The 25,997-nt window shown below is 38.3% G+C and overlaps 1 protein-coding gene across 2 annotated transcripts in view; it reads right to left on the bottom strand.

The window, feature by feature from the left end:
* Positions 1-25,997, bottom strand: part of MTHFD1L (methylenetetrahydrofolate dehydrogenase (NADP+ dependent) 1 like) — a 202,970-nt gene that overhangs the window by 96,293 nt on the left and 80,680 nt on the right. For both annotated transcript variants that reach the window (XM_088474356.1, XM_088474357.1), the window contains exons 12-16: positions 8,796-8,932; positions 8,531-8,577; positions 5,624-5,731; positions 3,174-3,248; positions 371-473 (exon numbers count right to left, since the gene is read on the bottom strand). In XM_088474356.1, the coding sequence (XP_088330482.1) occupies positions 371-473; positions 3,174-3,248; positions 5,624-5,731; positions 8,531-8,577; positions 8,796-8,932 (470 nt within the window). The remainder of the gene's footprint in view (positions 1-370; positions 474-3,173; positions 3,249-5,623; positions 5,732-8,530; positions 8,578-8,795; positions 8,933-25,997) is intronic.

The following is a 25,997-nucleotide window of genomic DNA, read 5'->3' as shown; positions in this document are numbered from 1 at the left end:
ATTCTGTACTTTTTCTGTCACACTCATGCTGGCTGACAGCACAGGTTAACGCCACGCCACGTGGCCGCTCAGCACTGCAGTCGTCCTCCGCTTAAGCGGCCAGGCGCAGCTGGAGTGCGTCGGTGTGGGGCTGCGCAATGTGACCTTTGACTAGGGAAGCGTCTGAGCAGGTGCTGCAGGTGCTCAGCCCCGGCATAAACAAACAGAAAAATAAAAACTAAACCGCACATGTGCTCACTCATCCTGACATTCTGTAGATTGGAAGCTCCAATCACAGGTTTCAAATCCTGCCAATTTTAGGCGAAAATCCCAGGATCCTGCCGTTCCCAATCCCGGGATTGGCCTCCCTACTGCTGATGTATTTAGTTACCTCTTTGCCAAGTTATTGTAGAAGGGTCAATGTCCAGGCGTACAAATCTACTAATCTCTTCTGCCGTCAGTGATCCAGGATCAGTCTTGTTAATACCAATTCTCTAAACAGAATAGAGAGAGGTTACAAACATCTCACAAACCCCCCTAAAAACAAACAAAATACCCCACATTACTCTTCTATTAACCAACATATTCAATGACATAGAGCAACAAAAGAAGGAAGGCAACTGGTTAACACTACAAACAGAGGACATTGTCAAGGGCAAATCTGTAAAATGTAATAAAGAATTGCGAACTGTTAATTATGATAGTGGATGTAGATCACCATTTTATTTGACCTTGAAATGCTAATAAATGAAAACACACTGCTGCTACCAATAATAATATCAATTTTGCTAAACCTTTCCTGAAAATACAACCCTACTTGAACATACCATATCATCTCTTTAAATCATGACAGCCATGTTTGTCTTTTAATGACTCCCCAGTACCCATTAACATCTTATCACTTACAGGTAAGACAAAAAGCATTCAATCACCTAATGCAGCAAGGTGTCATCTAAGTGTCCTACAGACACCTCCTGCTACATTTGCATTTTAGATGGACGGAATTGCAGAGCTGCTCATGTGTAATTCCGTCCATCTCAGGCCCTATGTCAACTCCCCTATAAGTTCCTTCCAGTGTGTGAAATGGTTCAGAAAGGATAGATTAGCCAGATCAGTATTATTATTATTATTATTATAGAAATTAAAGTATTTAGATTAGATAGATGTAGTTTCACTAAACCTCCACAAAACAATGAAATGAGCACACATATGCAACTACTACAATGCATATCACAGTTCTCAAAACATTACATTTGTCAAAAACAAAGCTAGTGAGGTCTATGTGCAGGAATAATTAAATACATGGCACAAAATTATTTGGCTTTCAATGTCCCTGGTTAAATCCATCAGAATACAAAACACCCATGTCCTGTTTTAAAGGGCAGGGTCTCATCTGACTATTTAATCAAAACCTGTATATAAGTAACAGAACTACTGCCACCTACTGATTACAAACCACATGTTATGGAGAAGTTTCATAGTGAATAATAAATTTTTTCTCTCTTTTTGAGTGGATCTACCATTTGCCTAATTGCTGAGCTGACTAGCCCAATCATGCTGTAAGCCATGTTATTGTTATATATGATCTTAGATTATGAAGCATCTGATTGAGATCAGATAAGATGAAAAGAGAAGTATTTCATTCAAGAAATTTGGAGTGGGTAGACCATTAGAATTATAAAATCATATTGCTTTCACTATATAACTAGCCTCTTGGATATGAATTACTTAAAAAGAAAAATCCATAAATAAAATGCAAAGCATAAGTGGACTACTTCCTGTATATACTCGACCAACATTGCTATTCATTTATTTATTTAGCAATAAATAAAATACATTAGCAATGTTGTTGTTTTCCAGTGTCTGCTGATGCTACTCCGTTCCAGGCTGCTGTACAGCGTCTGGCGTTTCCACGGATACGGAGCACAGACGGCGCCTTGACGTCAGTAAGTGGGGACAAATTGGTGAGCAGCATCTGCGGCACACAAGGTGCGTTCCACAGGTGGCGGGCTACTTTCTTCTATTTAAGATGTGATATGGGAGTTTGAAGATTTCTGTGAACAAGTCGTTTTGAATACTTGAAGGCTACCCTCCAATTTTGTACAGGGACATTTATTGTTTACTGTGGTGAAATACGCAGAACTGAATATATTTCCATTTTTTCTACATTTGGGACGTTTAACTACAGTGGTAATAATATCTATGCAAGACTTTGTATTGCCTTCTGTTGATATTCTGTAATCCTGTGCGCTTAGGTGACTATCCTATTTAAATTGTACATTAGCTGATGTACTACGAATAAAAATATTATAAAGTGGCTCCCCATTTTGAATTAAAATTTACCAGCCACATACTTCCATTGGGGGTAGCCATCTTGTAGTTACAGGGATCTAATGACATCACCAAGGTATGTTGCCGAGTGCAAGCAATGGATGCCCTTCAATAGTTAGGGGAATATGGGTACACATAGGTTTATGATACAGTAGCAATAAAGTAACCACTATTTTATAATTTACCATGGGAAACAACAAAACTGTGTTTTTGTCTGCAGCATTTAGTGACCGCTTTCTTTCGTCTGATTGCGACAGATAATAAACTATCCCAGATATTAAATTATAGTCAATAAAGCCTTAAAAGTTGTACACATTACATTTGTGTGGTATATTACATATACATTCAGAAGGATGATAGCATAATGTCGCCATGGTCTGAATGTTAACATTTAAGATTTCGACCCTGACTTGTCTGCAATGCCAGAATGTCAACAGTTACAATGTCGACAATGGGATTTTAAAATGTAAACACTACCCTAATCCCAACCTAAACCGTTACCTTTATCTAACCCTAAGCCTAAAATCCTAGGTCAGCATTCTGTATCTACACAGATGGTCAACATGTATGTCAGACAACAGACCCATTACATGTAAATACTTAAACTGTTATTTGTTTCTTATTACATGAAATCAAAATTACTTCAGGATGCACAATGCATGCAAAAATGTAACACTTAACAGTGTTATAGCAAAGTGCACTCTAAGCAAGTCTTCCGTTACAGACAGTTCAGTATACATGTTGGAAATGGAACTCAGATTTCCAAAACATAGCACGAAATTTGCTTTTAATTTTTAAATAATTCGTTTTAGTATGCACTATTGTAACTACTGTTTACCTTCATTTGATCTAACACAACTCACCTTTAACCGAGCAATCTGAATTGGAGAAAAGTTTCTCACTCCATTAATAGAAGGCACAAGACGATTATACAAAGCCTGGAAGACATATAAAATACTTTACTTAATTTTAAAAAGTGGCTACTCCGCCCACTATAGCAAATGTTTTAAAATATCAAACCTTGAGGGGAGTCCGCAAAAGATGAAAAGTTTTCTCCATAAAAAGGAGACATGATGACAAATGTGAAACACTATCTATTCACCGGGAATATATAGCATCAGCTGTATACAGATTGTAATAATCATATATTATGAGAAAGGGGAGAAAAAGGGGAAAGTGGGAAGTGTCACCGCACAGGTTTTTTATTCACCTTGTTGTGGAATAATTGATAAGGAAACAACAAAATTGCTCTTATAACCACTGTATCATCAATCATACCGCTCAGGGTGTATATAGATTAGTGGAGGTGCTTCTCAGAGTAATTTAAACATTGAAAAGGAAAGGAGTGGGAGGTATAACCAACCACAAAATACTCTATTAGGGACAGCACGCAAATCGGCAATTAGCCAATTTAATAAAACGTAACTTTTAATATGGTTATATTTAGCGATAATAAAATTGGTCTTACAATCACATATAACACAACACACAGATAACATATACTGATAAACTTTAGGCAAATTGGCAAAAGTAAAGGTGTAGTGAAATCACCATAATTGTCATATCATGTTTTAGGCGAAATATTACAAAATTCACATAAATGCATCACTAACAAAAAATTTGAAAGTTTTAATGTAAAAAGCACCAGGTTCAGAAAAAATAGGTCTGTGGTTAGTCCTTTAATAGGACATGAGATGACCACTGTCACTGTATGATCCACAATAAAAGAGAACCTGTCAGTGAAATAATAGTTGGGTGCATCAAGTAATGCAACTAGGCTCTGCCTTTTTCTTCTCATACAATGTAGAGGAGAGGAAATGAGAGATCTGCTAGCGCATACACCCCTTGAGAAGAAAGCAACAGTGATCCACTTCATCAACCCCAATCTCTACTGTTGGTTGTCTTGCCAAAAGTATTGGACAAGCAATGAGAGGATTCTCAGGTCGGTATGGGAATCACTGGGAACTAGAAATATTAGGACAGTATAGTCTCAAGGGAAATATAAAGAAAAGTCTGGGATAGAGGTTCTACCCACAGGCTCTGCTGCTCCTTCTCATGTATATATACAGAGGAGGAGGAGTGAGAGATCTCCCGTGAGCCAAAGTCTCTACTATATATTGTCTTGCCTAATGGTATAGGACTATTTAGGAGAGGGCTGAGGGGTTAATGTAGCCACTGAGAAATTACAGATACAGATCCCAAATGGTGGTTGAATAGCCAATATAAACCACTTAATATTGATACTATATTATGGTGTGGTTTTATAGTTCTCTACTAAAGGTATTCATAGTGGAACACCTTTAGTAGAGAACCATAAAACCACACCATAATATAGTATCGATATTAAGTGATTTATATTGGCTATTCAACCACCATTTGGGATCTGTATCTGTAATTTCTCAGTGGCTACATTAACCCCTCAGCCCTCTCCTAAATTGTCCTATACCATTAGGCAAGACAATCTATAGTAGAGACTTTGGCTGTAGAGGAGAACCACTGCTTCTACTTATCCAATTTTGTAAGGGATTACTACGCACGGGAGATCTCTCACTCCTCCTCCTCTGTATATATACATGAGAAGGAGCAGCAGAGCCTGTGGGTAGAACCTCTATCCCAGACTTTTCTTTATATTTCCCTTGAGACTATACTGTCCTAATATTTCTAGTTCCCAGTGATTCCCATACCGACCTGAGAATCCTCTCATTGCTTGTCCAATACTTTTGGCAAGACAACCAACAGTAGAGATTGGGGTTGATGAAGTGGATCACTGTTGCTTTCTTCTCAAGGGGTGTATGCGCTAGCAGATCTCTCATTTCCTCTCCTCTACATTGTATGAGAAGAAACAGCAGAGCCTAGTTGCATTACTTGATGCACCCAACTATTATTTCACTGACAGGTTCTCTTTTATTGTGGATCATACAGTGACAGTGGTCATCTCATGTCCTATTAAAGGACTAACCACAGACCTATTTTTTCTGAACCTGGTGCTTTTTACATTAAAACTTTTAAATTTTTTGTTAGTGATGCATTTATGTGAATTTTGTAATATTTCGCCTAAAACATGATATGACAATTATGGTGATTTCACTACACCTTTACCAATTTGCCTAAAGTTTATCAGTATATGTTATCTGTGTGTTGTGTTATATGTGATTGTAAGACCAATTTTATTATCGCTAAATATAACCATATTAAAAGTTACATTTTATTAAATTGACTAACTGCCGATTTGAGTGCTCTCCCTATAGAGTATTTTGTGGTTGATTATACCTCCCACTCCTTTCCTTTTCAATTTTTAGATTGCAATAATCACCTTGTCCGACTGAGTGTTCTCATGCAGAATTCTAGCATCGATGGCAGCTGCCAGCAAATTATTGGCTGCTGTGATTGCATGGATGTCACCAGTTAAGTGCAAGTTAAACTGCAAAACAGAAAGAAAGTTATTACACCTAGTTCTCAATATTTATTGTCTATTAACATTTTCGTTTATACTTCCGGTTTCATGATGTTAAGATGAGTTAGTTGTACAAAATAATATTTAATATATATATGAAGAAATAAGCAAAATTAATTGTATAAAATATAATCACTCAGTTTGAGCATCTATAAATGTAGTAGCAGCTTCTAGGGTTCCCCCTCAACACTATAAAAAGTCATAGAGTCAAGAAGCAATAATTAGATCATTCTTGGTTATAATTCCCAGTAGATTAAGAGTTAACGTTACCAAGATGACATTGGGCAAGAAATACTCACATTTCTTGGTGTCCTTTAGCTTGGATAGATCTTTAGCTGTCCCAAACTCCGACTTCCTGGTCCGGGGTACTGTGTAAGTAATCCTCCAGGTGCTCTGGTGTAGGGGGAGTCCCCTGTTGTATTGCTCAATGCGTTTCCGTGTGGCAGGAGCCCACACCTTCGTCATCTCATCTGCTCCTGACGAAGGTGTAGGCTCCTGCCACACGGAAACGCATTGAGCAATACAACAGGGGACCCCCCATACAGAGCACCTGGAGGATTACTTACACAGTACCCCAGACCAGGAAGTCGGAGTTTGGGACAGCTAAAGATCTATCCAAGCTAAAGGACACCAAGAAATGTGAGTATTTCTTGCCCAATGTCATCTTGGTAACGTTAACTCTTAATCTACTGGGAATTATAACCGGGACTGATCTAATTATTGCTGCTGGACTCTATGACTTTTTATGGTGTTTTGGGGGAAACCCTAGAACCTGCTACTACTTTTAACTACAGTTATACATGCTCAAACTGAGTGTTTATATTTTATACAATTAATTTTATTTATATACATCTATCTATATACACACACACACACATATATATATATATATATATATATATATATATATAAAAATTATTTTGTACAACCAAGCCATGTGTTCATGATATAAAATTTTCCACAGTATTAATAAGTGTCCACAAGCGCTGCATCTTGTTGTGGTTTTATATGATATAATTCAGAAGAGCCTAACACTCTCCTCTTACAGCTGCTGATTGACAAGCGCTTTGAAATTGACATATCCCTTTGTCAGTGATGTTAAGATGTATATTCTCTTCATCTAAAGCAGGGATGGGGAACCTCTGGCCCGTAGAAGGCTCACAGAATCATTTGGTCTGGCCCTCTGAGTTTTTTCCTGATAGCCTCATCTGGCTAGCATGGTGCCTAGAATGGCACTCTGCAGCCAGAATCTCTGCAGCAGTGCCGCCTGGACCATCCTTAGGACGCTTCAGACGATTACACTGCTGCCCTTACAGCTCCCCGGAGCATCCTCAGGATGCTCCAGACATTGCGGTAATCACCGGCAATTGTGACTCCGTCCTCCGTGTGATGTCACATGGAGGGGGTGTGACCTACACCGGGCCCCCGAATAATGTTATATATATCAAAATGGCCCTTGGCAGAAAAAAAAAGGTTCCCCAACTCTGATCTAAAGCATGGGTACACTCATTTTTTGGTCCATGTAGGCTGGAGGATGATCTGAAGAGGCCGCAATAAAATTAAACATGCTTAAATATGTAAAATACATATAATCTACTACAGGAAGAGACATATCAGTCAGCCAATTGGTAAGTGTGTATGCACAGCAGATATATCTTGGGCGCGTTGACAGATGTGTACTAGCAATAGGTTTGTGTACGTCATCGTTGACAGACATATCGCGTTGGCTGTGCAGCACAGCCGATGGCCGATATATCTGAAGATATATCGGCACATTGTGCTGTGTGTCCGGGCAGTCAGCCAACTGCCCATACACTTGCAGCAGAGGCTGCCGGTGACTGACATCACAACTAGGCAGGTACAAAAAATGCCCGCCAAGTTGTGATGTCAGGCACGCTGCATCGTGCCAGCGATTGGCAAGTGTGTATGGGCTTACCAATCGTCAGATAGGATGGCGGATTGGCCGATCAGTCGTCCTGGATTGTGTACCCAGCTTTAAAGCTTCTCTGCTCACCACACCGACGTACAGACTTCAGAGCAGACAGAGTTCTGCACTGCAATGACAGACAGGCAGACTGATTAGCTGCTAGGCTGCCGGTCATGCATGAAGTCACTGCTGAAGCACAGGTCCTGGTTAGTACAGTCAGCCGCTCCTAAAAATCTCTTTTACCCGCCACTGACTGCCTTCAGAAGCTTTTTGACCCCCACCACATCCTCCCCCCCAACAGAGATGTGTCTATGGCTACAGTATTCTATATATTTACCTCTCTCTACCTACCATCCATGTGTGCCTCTGCCTGCCCCCACCATGTATAGATTTGTCTGCACCCCCTTCTGTGCTTCTGCCCACCATAGTACCTCTGCTTGCAGGGCCGCTACATGTTTACATTGTGCGGGGCCCCACAAAGTCTGATGGCAGCCCTGTGCATACAATTCATTCTTCTACTAACTTCAATCACCCAAAAAGCATTTACAAATTTAACAAATAAAAATGTGTATTATACATTTTCATTTTAGGGCTGAGGGAACCTGTTTTATAAATTTTTAAACTGTGAAACATGCAGCTCCAGTTTGAAACTAGGAGAATTCATATAGCTGGGCAAAACATTCAATAAGTGATTGCTAAGCTCATGTCTACATGGACACTCTTCGGCAACCTTGCTCAATGTCTTCGCAAAACTTGGAATATATGGTAGAATATATTAAGACTGTATGAAAATTGAATGTACTGCTTTATAAATATTGTAAAATTTTATTTTTTCATACCTCTTCCATAGGTATAACTTGAGCATAGCCCCCTCCTGCTGCTCCACCTATAAAATATAGATAAATTATGTTTACCAAATAGACAAATTAAAAAGTGTACAATCCTTTTCAGTTCTAACAGTTAAAACATGCGGGATAGACATTACAGATCAAGAACCTTTACTTAGCTGTGATGTCCAGCCTGGCCTGTTTTTAACTGTTAGAACCCATACTGACATGAAGGCAGCACATTCATTATTCCTGTTACTCCTTTTCAGAAGTTTACCTTTGACTCCAAATGTGGGACCTTGTGAAGGTTGTCTAAGACATGCAAAAGAATTGGTATCTTTATGTGCAGTCAAGGCTTGTACCAGTCCAATGGTAACCGTGCTTTTACCTTCCCCAAGTGGTGTTGGGGTTATTCTAAGTGAGGAAAAAAAAAAACCATTATGCAATGAAACACTTTTGTGCACTCAAATCTAAAACTTTGGGATGATTCAACTAGAACTGTAAATTGGAACAGAAAAGGTCAACCTGGCTTCTTTTGTGAATGAGGATGCTGTAAAGCTGGACACCGACAATGTCACATGTGTACTATAAAAAGACCAAGGCCACCTATCCCAAAGGGGAACCAAGAAGAAAACTTAAGACAACATTAAAGGCACGAGACAACAAGGTCAGGGAGTAAACTATGAAAAGCCGCAAGGACGTCAAGTAAGCCGCTAGTGAACTACGAAACTTAACCAACTCCACCAGCGTAGCAGTTCAGGATGTAGCAGGACCCAGAAAGAATCCATGAAGTATACTCCTGGTTTCGTTTATTTTAACCCAAACACACAGAAGAGCATCGCTACCTCCTATGTCATCCAAGTAGACGAAAAGGAAACACCTTAACCAACCGCGGTCACCTACTGTAGAAGCAGTACTGCAAGCCCACTTCTGCTTAGAAGGTACTTCTACCTGAAAGATGATTCTGGTCAGATAGATAAGGCAAATAAAGTTGCTCTAGGAGTGACGCAATAAAAGATAGTAACCCAAGGCAGAGAAAAAGTGCTTCCAACATAAGACATGTGGAACCAGAGCACTAGCATCAGGTCCGGTGTAAGGTTTCTCGGCACCCTAGGCAAAACTTTTGCCTACCTTCCCCCCTCCTCCCTAATACACCCTTTTTAGCTCCTCAAGTGAAAGTGTCTTAGAATCACAACCGCCATTGACAAATAATAAAACACCCCCTCCAAAAGAATATGTGAAAAACCACTTTGCAGGATATTTGCGGTTACACGCAGGCAGGACGCAGGTAAGATAGATAAATAGATGGCAATCCATACAACGCTGATAGGCATTCCTGGACGTTGACTGGGGGAGTTAGTGTCATCTGTGGGCGAGTCGGTGCCAGGGACTGCTTCGAAAGACTCAGTTCCACTGACAACGGTGGCCATATACTGTCAGGCATTCTGAGCAACCATATGGCTGCTCTAATGTTCAATGGTGAGGCCGATGTCCGATCGGAAGATTAGAGCCGCAGCTGGTGGGCGTCTAAGTTATATCCCCGGCATTTCGGAGAAGTCTTTCACTGAAGTCAGATTCCCGGACTGGCCGGGATTTGCGGGGGAGAGATCGAAAGATCTCTCTCCTGCACCTGGAGACTCCATAGGCCGAAGATGGTGTAAACTACTGGGGTTAATCTCTGAAAAGCATTGCTTTTTGGAGTTTAATACACATAGGTCAGATCGTAGTCCCCATTGATAATAATGGGGACTGCGATCTGCAGCACTAATTAGCACGTTGCTGGAAATCTCCTGCATTGTGCCATTAGTACATAGGAACAATACATAAAATTATGCATAAACTGCTTGATATATAGGTCCCTTAGATAGACAGAACACACGCACATATTATATTATACACACTTTATTTATACATACACACACATACGTACACATTCCCCAAGCCTACTTACCTCTGTGTGATTTCCTTAAGGGACAGACTGTGTCCAACGCAATGTGTGGAAAGCCCTACGGTGGACAGTCCTTCAGGCTGGACTGTCTGTGGTCACTTCAGGGGTCAGCTCATCGTCAGCAACAGCAATGGATGGAAGGAGGCAGGAGGGCTGGGGTTCAAGTGCCGGAAGCTGCAGAACACTGCCCACTGTGATACTGGAGGAGGCGGAGTGGCAGTGGGCCGGCCGGTGACACAGTGACATCACCGACGCCACACCCAGCTGCTGGAGACTCCTGCGGCAATGTGAGTGACTGCGTGTGTACTTTCTGCTTTCTGTGGGGGGCGGGTGTAGATGGGTGCAGTGGCCGCCGCTGGGTTAAGCAAGTTGCATCAGCAGGAGAGGCCCCCATGCCCCCTCTCCAAGACTGCCTAAAGCTGCCCAATGGAAGTGCCGGCCCTGACTAGCATGGTAACAACAGGCAGTGATGTGCGGTAAGGCGATTCAAAGCCTTTCATGTCATACTTGGCTATACTCCAGAGTTTTGAATATAAAAATAAAAATTTTAAGAAAATATTATAAATATATTTTTTGTATTATTCTAATCATTTTTATAGTCAAAACTATGGAGAAAAAAGGTGTATGGCAGGTGCTTCCCCTACCTACCTTTTCCACACATTCCTGATCAAAACACAACAAATTTCCAGCACTGTATATACTGCTGCTCATGATATATTTGGAATGTGGGAGGAAACCGGAGCACCTAGATAAGGGTTTTTCAACTAGTGTGCGACGAGCAGTTGTCAAGTGCGCCATGGCGGTCAGCTCATCGCACTAGTACTGTAATGTGTTTTATTCCTGTGGAGGCCAATGTGTGTGTATTTTTATGTGGGAGCCAATGTGTATGTTTTTTCATTGGTCACGCACGCTGCATCGCTGGATGGTGTGCCATGGCAATTTAAAATCACTGACCTAGAGGAAACTCATGCAAAACACAGGGAGAACATACAAACTCCACATACCCAAAACCATACTGGGAACCGAGCCCATAACCTCAGTGCTGTGAGGCAGCAATGACCTCTACAGCTCAAGGCGGACTTATCCTGACCTAACTACTAGTCAAGCGAAGTAGCGAGGCCAACATACAATACAATTAATGTTGTCTTTGACTTCACAATTTGAAATTAAAAAACATAAACCAGGGCCGAAACTAGGATATCTGTCACCCGATGCAAGGCAGCAATTTTGCGCCCCCTCCCTTCCTGTACCTGAAGTTTGTCCTTGCTCCTCCATAAGGCAGTGCACTAAGCAGACGTCTCTGGTATACTGACTTACATTATTCCACACACCATAATGCCCATTACACATTATGCCACACACTGTAATGCCTATTACCAAAGTGCCACTTACATATTTGCCCGGCACCATTTTATACCCCACAGTAAGGATTCTAATTACTTTAAAAATACCTGCTCGTTGTCAAGGGTTACATGCTCGTTGCCATGGGGGTTTCATGCTCGTTGCCAGGGGGTTTATGCTCGTTGCCAGGGGGTTTATGCTTATTGCCAGGGGGTTTAGGCCCATTGCCATGAGGTTTGTGCTTCTTACCATGGGGGTTTATGCTCATTGCCAGGGGTTAAATGCTCGTTGCTATGAGGTTTATGCTTCTTGCTATGGGGGTTTATGCACGTTGCAAGGGGTTACATGCTTGTTGCCATGAGGTTTATGCTTCTTGCCATGGGGGTTTATGCTCGTTGCCAGGGGTTACATGCTCGTTGCCATGAGGTTTGTGCTTCTTGCCATGGGGGTTTATGCTTATTGCCAGGGGGGTTTATGCTCATTGCCAGCAGTTACGCTCGTTGCTATGAGGTTTATGCTTGTTGCCATGTGGGTTTATGCTTGTTGCCAGGGGTTACATGCTTGTTGCCAGGGGTTACATGCTCGTTAAAGGGGGTAGATTTTGTTGAATCCGCACAGGAAACAAGAAATAAATTTACTATTATACCCAGCCTATTATAAATGTATTAAATTGTCTAATCACAGACTTTATACTCAATTACCTTGTGGCTGGTGGTGCACCACGGGAAAAAGATCAATATACAGCTATATAGTGTGTGGAATCATAAGGTGATTCCAAGGCAAAGAATTTACCCTTTTAGGTGCACTCATTGTTTGACAAAAACTTGTCTAAAACGTAACTTTTAATAAATACTTGCAAAAATATAAATATAATACTTAATGGACTCACTAATACAAACATAGAACATATATATATTGTACAAAACACAAACAAGTCCCGGCAGCCCACTTAAATTTATTGCTGCGGTAATCGTCATAATAGAGACAATTTAGCTATATTTGTCCTCTATATTGAAATAAAAAGGACTCTTATGTGTATATACCTGTCAATTAGCAGAATACCTAGTTCCATATATGTATATATGTCTCATTATTCAAGGCATATATAATTTGCTTATTTATTCAAGGTATATATGAGCAAAAAAGTGAAATATTATATATATCCAATACTCCAAATATTGAGCTCGTGATCATCCTATAATTAGGGCAGAAATATTAAACATTATACATTCTCTGTCTCAATATCACATATGTAATTAGGGATAGGTTATTTTGCTGCATTATAACACAACTCAATTTGTTCACCCATGTAAGTCTAGACCTAATTAGGTAATCAATATCATGGTACATCCTCCACCAATTCTATTAGAAAATTCCATACACAAAAAAACTTATATATACAAAAAAAATCACCAATCACATATAAGCACCTTCTTTCTTGAAGTGCCTCTATTGAAGGCTATTATGTATCTTGTATAATACACACATTTCACAAATTTGCAGATATATACATTGTATCAAAGAGGTTCATCTGCCAGAAGTGAAACAATTATTGGTAGAACTTAAACACATAAATACCCTCTGTTGTTAATATTATGCAAACGTGTGTATAATTAAACATAATGGGCTAAAAAGAAAAGAAAGTATCAATGTGTAACAAGTTACTCTGCCCTATTGGAGGAACACCTCTCACCCCTTATCGGTTTACCATTTGGTATTGGACAGAACAGAGGGAAAGCAAGACCCCCTGGGTACAGAGTAGGAATATAGTGGAGAAAAATAGAAAGCCGGTTTCTACTTTCCCTGCAGACTCCGGCAACCCCCTGTTGTGAAGACACAGTGCAGGTCGGATATGCCGGTGAAAGCGGGATGAGAGCGCCTGCTGAGGTACCTTATCAAAGAGGTTACAGCATGGGGAGTGTGCGGGAACAATATCCCTTGTAACATATACAAAAGATGAAGCGATAAAGGCGCATGTGTGATATCTATATATTATATATAAAAGAGTCTTGTGGATGTCTTCATAAATACACAATTTATTATACACAATAAACACTAAAAATTATATATATACACATCTGTGTATTTAATATAAATGCACAATAAAGAATAAAATTGCTAATTAGCATATATGCAATAAAACATGAATGTTCTTTCTCAGAGGTACATCTCCCACACATTGGTTTTAGGAATATGATGATAGCGTGTATAATTCCATATATTTACCTGTTTGACCACTCTTGTATTATGGATGAGATATGGGATGTGTCTAAGGTGGGTTACTAATATCCTGCAACCTGTGCAGTCCCTTTTTCCTTTAGTCTCCAAAATCACAGTTCGTAACAACGGGTTCCAGATAACTGGATAGCGGCCCGTGTGATCTCTGTGTCCCGCTCTCCCAGATGGCACAAGATGTGCAAGTGTGGCTTTAGCGTATGCTCTGGTTATGATAGGATATTCCAAAGATAAAGGTAAGTAAATTCCGTGGGGGGAGACCTCTCCGTTCTCAGGCTGACGCGTTTCTCTGTACCAGACAGCTTTATCAAAGGCAATGAATAGTCTAAGCTTAGTTTGTGCATATAAATACCTTTTTTAATTAAGTGAAAACATTTCCACCTGAAGTTTTAATTGCAACAATGACTCAAAACATGAAAAAATGAAAAAAAGAAGAAAACCACACGACTCAAGGTTTTATCTTTACCATCGGAGACAAAATCATATACAAATTATCTATTAATTACCATATTTGCTTTAAATAGTAATATTTCCTCATAGGTCACGTAAGCGAAGGTCTCAATCTACATAGACGTCATAACCCCACGTGATTATTACCTCCTAGGTGACCACTTGAGCGGAGATCCTATTGTAACTAAGTAGCGTTTCTTCATAGATGGTCACGTGAGCGGAGGTCTCGATCTACACAGACGTCATAGCCACACGTGATTGTTACCTCCCAGGTGACCACGTGAGCGGAGATCCCAATGCAACCAAATGTCACATCTTCACGTGATATTTTCACCTCAGTATATTGTGTTGTATACTTCTCACACTTACATAGGTGAGTAAAAGTCTCAACTTAATAAATATTATAGCATTAAAATATATATATATTCATTCTCCCTACTTAATAGAATATGTTATCACAATACAGCATAATTTTATAATAAGGACCTCCCTAAGTTTGTATCTCGGGGACGGTAACCACATAAATAAATCTGTATATACACATAAAACTGCAAATGTCTAATACCCCATACAATATTTTCTAATTATGAATAAAACTAATAAGCTGGTAAAACTTATATCTCCCAAGACATTCAACATATAGATACCCAATATTAATCAGTATAAATATTGACAGTTATTTTACAACCCGATACATTATCTAACCAGCAGAAAATTTTCTCCAATTTATTGTTATTCCAAAGATCTCATATATTGGATAGACCTCTTAGTCATCAAAAGAGCTTTTCCTCGTATATTATATTAATTTACTATTTGTGACAAACAAAAAAAAAAAAAGGACAGACTGAATGATTAACAATTGGCAATTGTTTTTCTTATTGTTTCCTAATATAAGCAGTATGGGGATGGTATCGTAAAGACCTAGTGGCGAAAATGTGACCGTATAGTCACTAAAATCCCCACAGGGAAAAGAACGTCCCATCCCCCATCTATATTCAAAGTATGCAATTCAATTCAATTGCCTCATTAAGACCTTCCGGAATAATTGTGTTACATTTGTATATCCAAAAAAGCTCTTGCTGATACAATTTCTGGTATCTATCACCACCTCTGAAAGTGGTGGGAATGTGTTCTATCCCCACCAATTTCAGATCATCAGCTTTCCCCCCATGGCATTCCCAGAAATGTCTGGGTATACTATGGTTTAACATTCTGTTTACTATATTTCGCCTGTGTTCTAAAAATCTTTTTTTCAAGGAACGTGTAGTTCTACCCACATAATATTGGGGACAAGAACACACGAGGACGTAGACAACAAATTTTGTGTCGCAATTAATAAACTGTTTTATATCGATCTTCAGTTGTGATTTTTCAATTAATAAGGATTTTGTCCTATTGAGCGTATAATCACAAGTAATGCACTTTGCTTTCCCACATTTAAAAAAACCAAATGGTTTCTGTGGTAGCCATTCTTTATTAGTGGATTCTTCTTGCAGTATAGGTCTAAGATAACTGGGTGCCAAATAATTTTTTAGGTTTTTTATTCTTTTTAAACACCACTTGTGGTTTGTTAGGAATCAATTCCTTGAAGTGAGGATCATGTGTAAGAACACGATACTTTTCATAGATAATATTTTTTATTTGATTAGAACATCTGTTGTATTTAGAAATAAATGTTAAAGTATCATCCTTCATAGGTATTTGTATGATTTTATTCTTTTTACTAGGACGATTAAGAAGGTCTATTTGGTTAAACTTTCTAGTGTCTTCCAATGCCTTTTCTAATATTGACTCTGGATATTGTTTGTCTCTAAAACTAGACAGCATTTTTTCCGCTTGTTCATCAAATAACTCTACAGAGGAACAGTTTCTTCTTATCCTACATAATTGGCCTTTTGGAATATTTATCTTCCATGGCTTATAATGGGCACTATGGAAGTGTAAATAATTGTTTGAATCAACCAAATTTACAAAAGTTTGTAGTAATTATTCTATTTTCCTGTATATATAGGGTCACATCCAAAAAATTGATAGTAGACCGATGAAACACATGAGTGAAGGAAAGTTGATATAAATTAGTATCAAGATAATTGATAAATGAAAGTGCTGATTCGTGATCCCCATCCCAAATAATAAATAGGTCATCAATATAGCGACCATAGAGCACCAGGTTCGCCGCGAATGGGTCCCCCTCCACATGGTGTGACTCAAAGTCACCCATGTAGAGGTTTGCATAACTCGGGGCGAACCTGGTGCCCATCGCTGTGCCCGTGGTTTGTAAATAATATGTTTTTTCAAACAGAAAATAATTATGTGTTAAAATAAATTTAATACAATCGAAAATAAATTTCTGGTGAATAGTGCTAAGATCCCCATCTGAAAGCCCCAAAGTGTGTGGAATATTAGTATATAAAGGCAGAGACATCTAAGGTAAGAAATGCATATGTTTCCTTCCAAATTACACCTTTAATTTTATTTAAAAAGTGAGCAGTATCCTTAATGTGTGAAGTTAACTTAGATACCCATGCTTGTAAAAAATGATCTACATAAAAATAAATATTAGATGATAGTGAATTAATACCCGAAATAATAGGTCGACCCGGGGGAGTGATAAGTGATTTGTGTAGTTTGGGCAAATAATAAAATATGGGAGTGACAGGATAAGGGTTAAATAAAAATCTCCTCTCTTCTTTGGATATGACCCCATGTTCAAATGCTGTATTCAAAACACTCAACAGTTCCCCAAGATATCCTCTAGTAGGATCACATTTTAACTCCATATAGAAGTTTTTATCTTTAAGTTGTCTCATAGATTCCTTTATATAATCTACTCTATCTAGCAACACTAGGCCCCCTCCCTTATCTGCCTCTTTTATCACAATGGAAGTATCTCTTTTTGTTAAATTAGATTTGTAATCTTCTCTTTTGGTATTGCAAAGGGTCTTAAAATCTTCCATAGTGGCCTTATAAAATTGGCTAATACTTTGTGTTCTAACAAACATAGGAAAAAATTCCGATTTATTCCTGAACTTTTCTCTATTTGTAGAGTCATAAATGGGAACATGTTGTATACCAATTTGTGGAGTATCGGATTCTATATGTTCAGATTCTTTTAAAAGATTTTCCAAAATTTCCAGAGACTGAAAGTCTTGTTGATCTAATACTATCGGTAGTGCTATTTCTTTATTTTTCTTTATATCCTTATTAGCAAAGTATTTTTTACGACTTAGAGTTCTCATAAAACAATTAAGCTCTACAAATAGATCAAATAGATTTGGATCTGCTGTAGGTGAGAATTTTAAACCCTTACTTAATAATATTTCCTCTGGAGTTAGTTTTTTTGAAGATAAATTGAAAATACCCTGTGAATTCCTCTTTAATACTTCTCCCACCTTCTTTTTCTACAGTACCCGTTTGAAACCTTCTAGTCTTGATCTTTTTAGATGCTGTTCTGATGCTGTTGTTGGGTCTATCTGTCTCTGATCTCTCCAATGGGTATTTCTTCTAGTCCTAAAAAACTTTCCTTATTGTAAGTTCTATAATTGGATCTTTTTTCTGGGGGGTTCGTTTTAGGTCTTGCACCTGCAGCTATAATCCTTTTGGATGGGTTTGTAACCAACTGATCCTTATCTAGAATCCTTCTTTTTTCTGGGTCGGGTTTTTTTTGTATATAATCCCCCATTCCATGTAGCCGTTTAGTTTTAGGACTTTTGTCCGGACTATACACATACAAAGTTCTCTGATAGGATTGGGATCTTTTCGTTTTATTATATGATCTGATAACCCCCCTCCTATAATCCTCCTTGTCTCATAAATTTCTTTCTTTTTGTTTCTACTAACTTTTTTTCATAATCCTCTACTTTCCTATTGATCATACTATCCTTTTCTTCATACCCCTCACGATCTTTATGGGATTCTAATTTATTTTTAAGAATATCTATCTCCTTTTCTATTTCATTCACTTTATCAGATCTATATTTAACTAAAATCTTCATTAATTTAAATGAACAATCATCCAGTGTTCTGTGCCATTCCTCCAGCATGATTGGATCTTTCTCAAAGACTGATTGTTTCTGTAATCTTAAACCCCTTGGTATCATATTACTATCGAAATATTTGTGTAGATTGACACTGTCTAACCAGTGCCTCATCTCTGTTTTAAGTAAATCCACTAAATGTAGAAAATCTTTGTTTATATATAATTTTTAGTGTTTATTGTGTATAATAAATTGTGTATTTATGAAGACATCCACACGACTCTTATATATAATATATAGATATCACACATGCGCCTTTATCGCTTCATCTTTTGTATATGTATATATTCTCCCAGAGAGACAACTCTGGTATATGGCAGCATTTTTGGAGTGTGAATAATATATTTATTTGTAATTAATATAATTTTTATATATATTTTTAAACCACAATTTTTTATATATTTTTTTTTTTTTATTAAACACATCTTGAGTGATCATAATAGCGCCTACAAACAATATTGGTCCTTATCCCTTGTAACAGCCTGCAAGCCATCTGACTGCCAATCAATTGTGCACCATGTGGAGTCGGGGAAGCGGCTGGGTCTAATCTGCGAGCCGTCCGATTGCCGGTCAATATTGCGTCATGCGGGGGTCACAAAAGCGGCTCGTTCTGATGATGCGCGTTTCACTATGAAGCTTGTTCACATCAGAGCCTGCCTGCTCTCCTTGACAAGCTTGCCTTTAAACAGAAGTGGGCGTGCTTATTCTTAATTAATAACATTGCCGATTTTATAAATCTCAGCCAGCTCTGATTTAGTTATATTCATAATGATTCTATGTACAACTATATATAATTTAAAAAGTATTAATCTCCCCAATATATCCAAAACCAAATCAATAATATCTACAAGGTGTCTAAGTGAAAGATTACAGGGAAATTATCCCTTGAAGAGTCCCATCTTATAGTATAGGACAATAAGTGATACATATTGTGACCAATTTAATAAAGGGGGAAAAGAAAGTGGGGGGAAAAAGGTGACTAATAAAGTGTACAAAAAATATACAAAAAATAATGTGTACAAAAAATAAACAAAGATGAGTTATTAATAAAGTGAATTATACAATATCATATTATTTATCCCTCTTATATATGTGAAACTAACGGTGTATCAAAAGAGTGAAGATAAGGAGTATAATAAAATCCTTATATTTGGACCAAAAATTAATTAAAAGGATAAAAATAAAATTTATATAATAATGATTACTACATCTTAAGATCCTTCTGATGGACATAAATATAGATAAAAGACACTTATTGGAAATTATAAGTCGCATGATTCAATTTCATTAATAGGATAAAGAATCCAAACAATTCATCAAACACTCAGAATAACATATCGGTATCAAGAATAATTAATGTAATATTCATCCTGCAGGACCAGATCCCACTTAAAACATTCACGTACCTATTCATAATTGAGTAATCCATGTACAAAAAAACAAAGAACAAAAATAATAATTAATTGGTATACCAAGATAATTATAATTATATATATCCAAAGTAAAAAATAATAATAAAAAAAAGATAAAGATTAAATTAAAATCAGGAACCAAATCTTTTATGCATGGACTTGGTCCCTATATTGTCCTATAAGAAAAAAAAAGAAAAAGAGAAAGGGAAATGTCCAGGTCCTCAAACTCCGAAAGTAAGCAAATTCAAAAATACAAAATATTATTCCATTTTATGTTCAGAAGTTAATTCATTAATCTAGTGTACATTAATAGTTACAGATATAGTAGTACAATTTACCAGGGCGGTACATTAATTTATACATAATCATAATCATGTCGGTAGGAATATCCCAAAATTGATAGATTCATTTGGTCCATTTGGGCTCAAAGTTCCCATTTGAAAGATCCATTTACTTTCTCGATTCAACAGTTCTCTTGTGGTGTCACCTCCTCTTATGCCCAGAGTTTTTCAATTCCAAAGATTTGTAGATTTTTTGTATCATTTAAATGAGCTTGTGCGAAGTGTCTCGCCACTGAGGTAAGTTGTTTATTCCTCTTCATATCCATTTCAGCATTCCTGATGTTACTCAGATGTTCAAGGATTCTTAATTTTAACATTCGGGTTGTCATGCCTATATATTTATAATCACATGAACATCTTATACAATATATAACATTAGATATTCTACAGTTTATGAAGTCCTTGATTTTAATGACTTCACCAAACTTATCCGTTACTTCTAATTGGTTAGTAATGTATTCGCATGCCTTGCATGATCTACATGGATATGTTCCTATGATCTTGTTTTAGGAAGTGCTTTAATGTAATGACTTTGGACTAATTTATCCCTAAGATTATGGCATCTTCTCCAACTCATTGCTACTCTTGGGCCAGTTTATTGTTTAGATCGGGGTCTGAGAGGAGGATAGGCCAGAACTTGTTCACAATATTATGAATTTCTCGCCATTCAAGGCAAAAATCACCCACAAATCTTACTTCCGTTGGTATCTCTTGTTGTCTTATTTTCTTCTTGTTACTCTCCTGAAATATTAAAGAATCTCTTTTCGTTTGTAATAATGAGGATCTTGCTTTTTTAATGCATCTCATGCTGTATCCTCTTTCTTTAAGTCTTATTGTTAATTCATCACTCTTCTATATACATCATCGTCTGAGCAATTATGTCTCAGACGTAAAAATTCTTCTCTGGGAATGTTTAAAAGTATAGATGGAAAATGAGAACTTGTACAGTGAAGTACACTATTGGTTGTGGTTTCCTTTCTGTACAATGAAGTAGACAGCATATCATTCTTATCCCTATAAAGTTTTAGGTCCAAGTATGTAATTTCGGAATCGTTGATGTTATACGCCAATTTGAGATTCAAGTCGTTCTTATTAAGGAGTGTGATGAATTCAATTAGGGGTTCCTTTTCGCCTTCCCATATTATTAGGACATCATCGATGTATCTCATCCATATTATTATGTTCTTTGTAAAATTTTCGTTTTTCTCATGGAAAACGATTTCCTTTTCCCACCAACCTAAATATAGGTTGGCGTAGGTTGGGGCACAGGCTGCTCCCATGGCTGTACCCCTTTACCTGCGTATAAAACATATCATAAAGATGTAAAGATGTTTTTATTCAAAATGAAGTGTAATAATTCCAGCAAAAATTCTCCAAAATCATCCATTCCTTCCATTTTTAGATAGTTTTCAATGGCTTGGATACCCTTTTGATGGTCAATGCTGGTATATAAAGACTCAATGTCCAAACTTGCCAGCAGGTAATATTTTTCCAATTTAATATCATGAACTTGTGTGAGTACATCTGTTGTGTCTCTCGTATAGGAAGGCAGACTCGTCACATGTTTCCTTAAATGTATATCCACAAATGTACTAGCCTTTTCTGATAACCCCCCTATACCCGATACAATAGTTCTCCCAGGGGGGGGGGTGTTTCCATATTTTTATGCACCTTTGGGAGTAAATAGAACATAGGAATCCTGGGGTTATCATTCTTAAGGTACTAAATTCATGTTTTGTGATGACCCCATTCTTCAGTGCTCTATTAATGATTCCATCATACATGATTTTACAATTTTGCAATGGATTGAAAATTGTTTTTAGATAACACTCCTGGTTATCAAGTTGTTTAAACGCTTCTTTGGTATACATAGTTTTAGGCCAAATGACTATGTTGCCCCCTTTATCAGAGGGCTTGATGACTACATCATCCCATTTTCTGATTTCATTCAAAGCTTTTCTTTCCTTTTTCAAGAGGTTATCTTTATATTTTGGTATTTTCCTCTTTTTATGTAGCTGAACCAATTCTTTTCTGACCAAGTTCATAAATATTCCCACTTCCGGACATATGTGATCTTGCGGTATAAAATTAATTTTCTCTTACATATTGTCCAGCTGTGTTGCTGTTCATTTTCTATTCCCGAGGACAATTCTTCCAGTATTCTTATCTCCTGATCTTCTACTGTAAGATATTTAGGGTGATCTTCTTGTGATGTGAGATAATGTTCTCCTATTCTTTGCCTTTGGGCATGAAATTTGGTTAGTAATAGTTTCCGACCAAATAACCTCAGATTTTTCTCCCAATTAAATCGGGCCAAATTTTTAGTTGGTGAAAATGTTAGGCCATGATTGAGTACCTCTATTTGTTCTTATGTTAAAATGTGTTCTGAGAGATTGATAATTTTAAGTTTGTCATTTTTCTTTAGAAGTTCTCGTTTCTTCTTGTCATGTATCTTGATGGGAGTGGTGTATCACATCTTGTGGATTCATAATTTTCCCTTCTTCCACCTCCTCGTCTTCCTCGTGGGGGGCAACCTCTTTTTCCATGGCCCAATCCTAAAAAAGTAATCTGTTCCAGTTCAGGAAAATTTATAGCAGCTGTTGAATGAGTATATAGGTTCCTATATGTTTCTTCTCCACCTGATGACTCAGCCTCAGATGAAGTATAGCGTCATCAGAACGAGCCGCTTTCCTGACCCCCACATGGCGCAATATTGACCGGCAATCGGAAAGCAGATTAGAACGAGCCGCTTCCCCGGACTCCACATGGTGCACAATTGACTGGCAGTCGGACGGCTTGCAGGCTGTTACAAGGGATATTGTTCCCGCACACTCCCCATACTGTAACCTCTTTGATAAGGTACCTCAGCCGGCGCTCTCTCATCACGCTTTCACCGGCATATCCGACCTGCACTGTGTCTTCACAACAGGGGGTTGCCGGAGTCTGCAGGGAAAGTAGAAACCGGCTTTCTATTTTTCTCCACTATATTCCTACTCTGTACCCAGGGGGTCTTGCTTTCCCTCTGTTCTGTCCAATACCAAATGGTAAACCAATAAGGGGTGAGAGGTGTTCCTCCAATAGGGCAGAGTAACTTGTTACACATTGATACTTTCTTTTTAGCTCATTATGTTTAATTATACACACGTTTGCATAATATTAACAACAGAGGGTATTTATGTGTTTAAGTTCTACCAATAATTGTTTCACTTCTGGCAGATGAACCTCCTATTTGATACAATGTATATATCTGCAAATTTGTGAAATGTGTGTATTATACAAGATACATAATAGCCTTCAATAGAGGCACTTCAAGAAAGAAGGTGCTTATATGTGATTGGTGATTTTTTTGTATATATAAAAGTTTTTTTGTGTATGGAATTTTCTAATAGAGTTGGTGGAGGATGTACCATGATTTTGATTACCTAATTAGGTCTAGACTTGAACTACATGCGTGAACAAATCGAGTTGTGTTATAATGCAGCAAAATAACCTATCCCTAATTACATATGTGATATTGAGACAGAGAATGTATAATGTTTAATATTTCTGCCCTAATTATAGGATGATCACAAGCTCAATATTTGGAGTATTGGATATATAATATTTCACTTTTTTGCTCATATATACCTTGAATAAATAAGCAAATTATATATGCCTTGAATAATGAGACATATATACATATATGGAACTAGGTATTCTGCTAATTGACAGGTATATACACATAACAGAGTCCTTTTTATTTGAATATAGAGGACAAATATAGCTAAATTGTCTCTATTATGACGATTACCGCAGCAATAAATTTAAGTAGGCTGCGGGAACTTGTTTGTGTTTTGTACAATATATATATGTTCTATGTTTGTATTAGTGAGTCCATTAAGTATTATATTTATATTTTTGCAAGTATTTATTAAAAGTTACGTTTTAGACAAGTTTTTGTTACATGTTCATTGCCATGGAGTTACGCTCGTTGCCATGAGGTTTATGCTTCTTGCCATGTGGGGTTTATGCTCATTGCCAGGGGGTTTCACGGGAGAAGATGCAGCTTTCAGCATCTACTCCCGGCAGTGCCAGCGTTCCCGGTGCCGGGAATGCTGTGTGCATTGCGCTGCCCTAACAGATACTAGAGGTCCAGTAGGACCTCTAGCATCTGTCTCCTCCTAGGCGGTGGCCATTTTTGGATGGCCGTTTTCAACAGAGTCCATGCGGACTGCTAGTCCGCATGGAATTTGCTGAAAACGGCCATCCAAAAATGGCTGCCGCCAAGGAGGAGACAGACACTAAAGGGCCAGTAAGGACCTCTAGCATTTGTCTCCTCTTTGGCGGCGGCCATTTTTGGATGGCCATTTTCTGAGTCAGCAGCCCCCAAGCCACCTCGAGTCAGCTTTTTTCACCCCCTGCAATCCGGCACCCGGTGGACGTGCACCTCTAGCCCCCCCTAGTTGCGGCCCTGCATAAACACTAGTGCAATGAAGCATTAAAACATCTAGCATAGGAATTGAACCTGTGACTGTCACACGCTGACGCTGTTAAACTTGTGCACTAGCCCTTTGAGTTCAAGACTATAAGTACAGCTTTCTACCGTGAGATTCAGGGAAACGCTTACAAGCAGAGGGAAAATATACAAACACACAGTTTAGGTGAAATCGGAAGCAAACAGACTGTATGTGAGAATTAAAGCTAATTCTTGTGCTGACCAAAGACCATGCTTTCACCCTTGGAGCACCTCTCTTTTATATGGATATTCATTATAGTTATTAGCACTAGCTTAAGAAACCCTGTAATATAAGAAGGCTTACTGAAATGGAGCATGATTCAGATAGGCTATTAAGCCTTATGCTATCTGCAGAATGCAGTAGGTACATTTCCCTGTATTATACAATGTAGCAGGGATTTAGTTAAACAGACTGCAGTCTATTTGCAGTCTAAAATGGATGACTGAGCTATAATGTGCTGTTTATGTATAACTCTGAGAAACCAATCCCTGCCGGCCAATATGTAAATATAAATTATATCAGCCAGTGACGTGCGGTGAAGTCAATGGCTGGGGAGGCACACATGGAGATGGGTCTGAGTGCTGGGAGCCTGTCTTACCCCCTACTCACTATAACTCTCCCCTCACTACACTAAGCTTCAATGTCCATTGATTCTTCTACCTGCATCACTGTCAGGGCCACACACTGTCACACAATCCCCAAAAATGGGGACACTCTTAAATTACACAGGTTCCAGGGCTAGGTCCAGTGTAAACTGGTAATCTGCCAATAACCTGTGAGAAAGCTACAAAAGTATCCTTTTAACCTCAGTCTGAGCAAACTTGATTACTCATGCAAGTTCATATTAAATCCAGAGCCTCTGTGTTTGCATGCAAGGACATAACTAGAACTTTGTGGGCACATAGCAAGATCGTAAAAGGGTCCGCCCAGAGGTAAAGAAAAAAATACCACATACATTTGCCCCCACACAGAGCCCATTCATGTTATGCCACACAGAGCCAATTCAGGTTATGTCACACAGTAGTAACCCCTATTACACATTACGCCATGTAGTAAGAGTGCCTCTTATACATTATGCCACACAGTAATGCCCCATACACTACACAGTAATGCCCCTTACAGATTATGACACATAGCAGTACCCCATATAACACATTATTCCACACAATAGTAGTGCCCCTTACACATTATGCCCCCCCAGCAACTCACCTCCCCGTGT

The sequence above is a fragment of the Taudactylus pleione genome, unplaced genomic scaffold (genome assembly GCF_031769625.1).
Source record: "Taudactylus pleione unplaced genomic scaffold, aTauple2 ptg000154l, whole genome shotgun sequence".
Taxonomy (NCBI): domain Eukaryota; kingdom Metazoa; phylum Chordata; class Amphibia; order Anura; family Myobatrachidae; genus Taudactylus; species Taudactylus pleione.
This window is presented reverse-complemented; position numbering and strand designations above follow the sequence as displayed.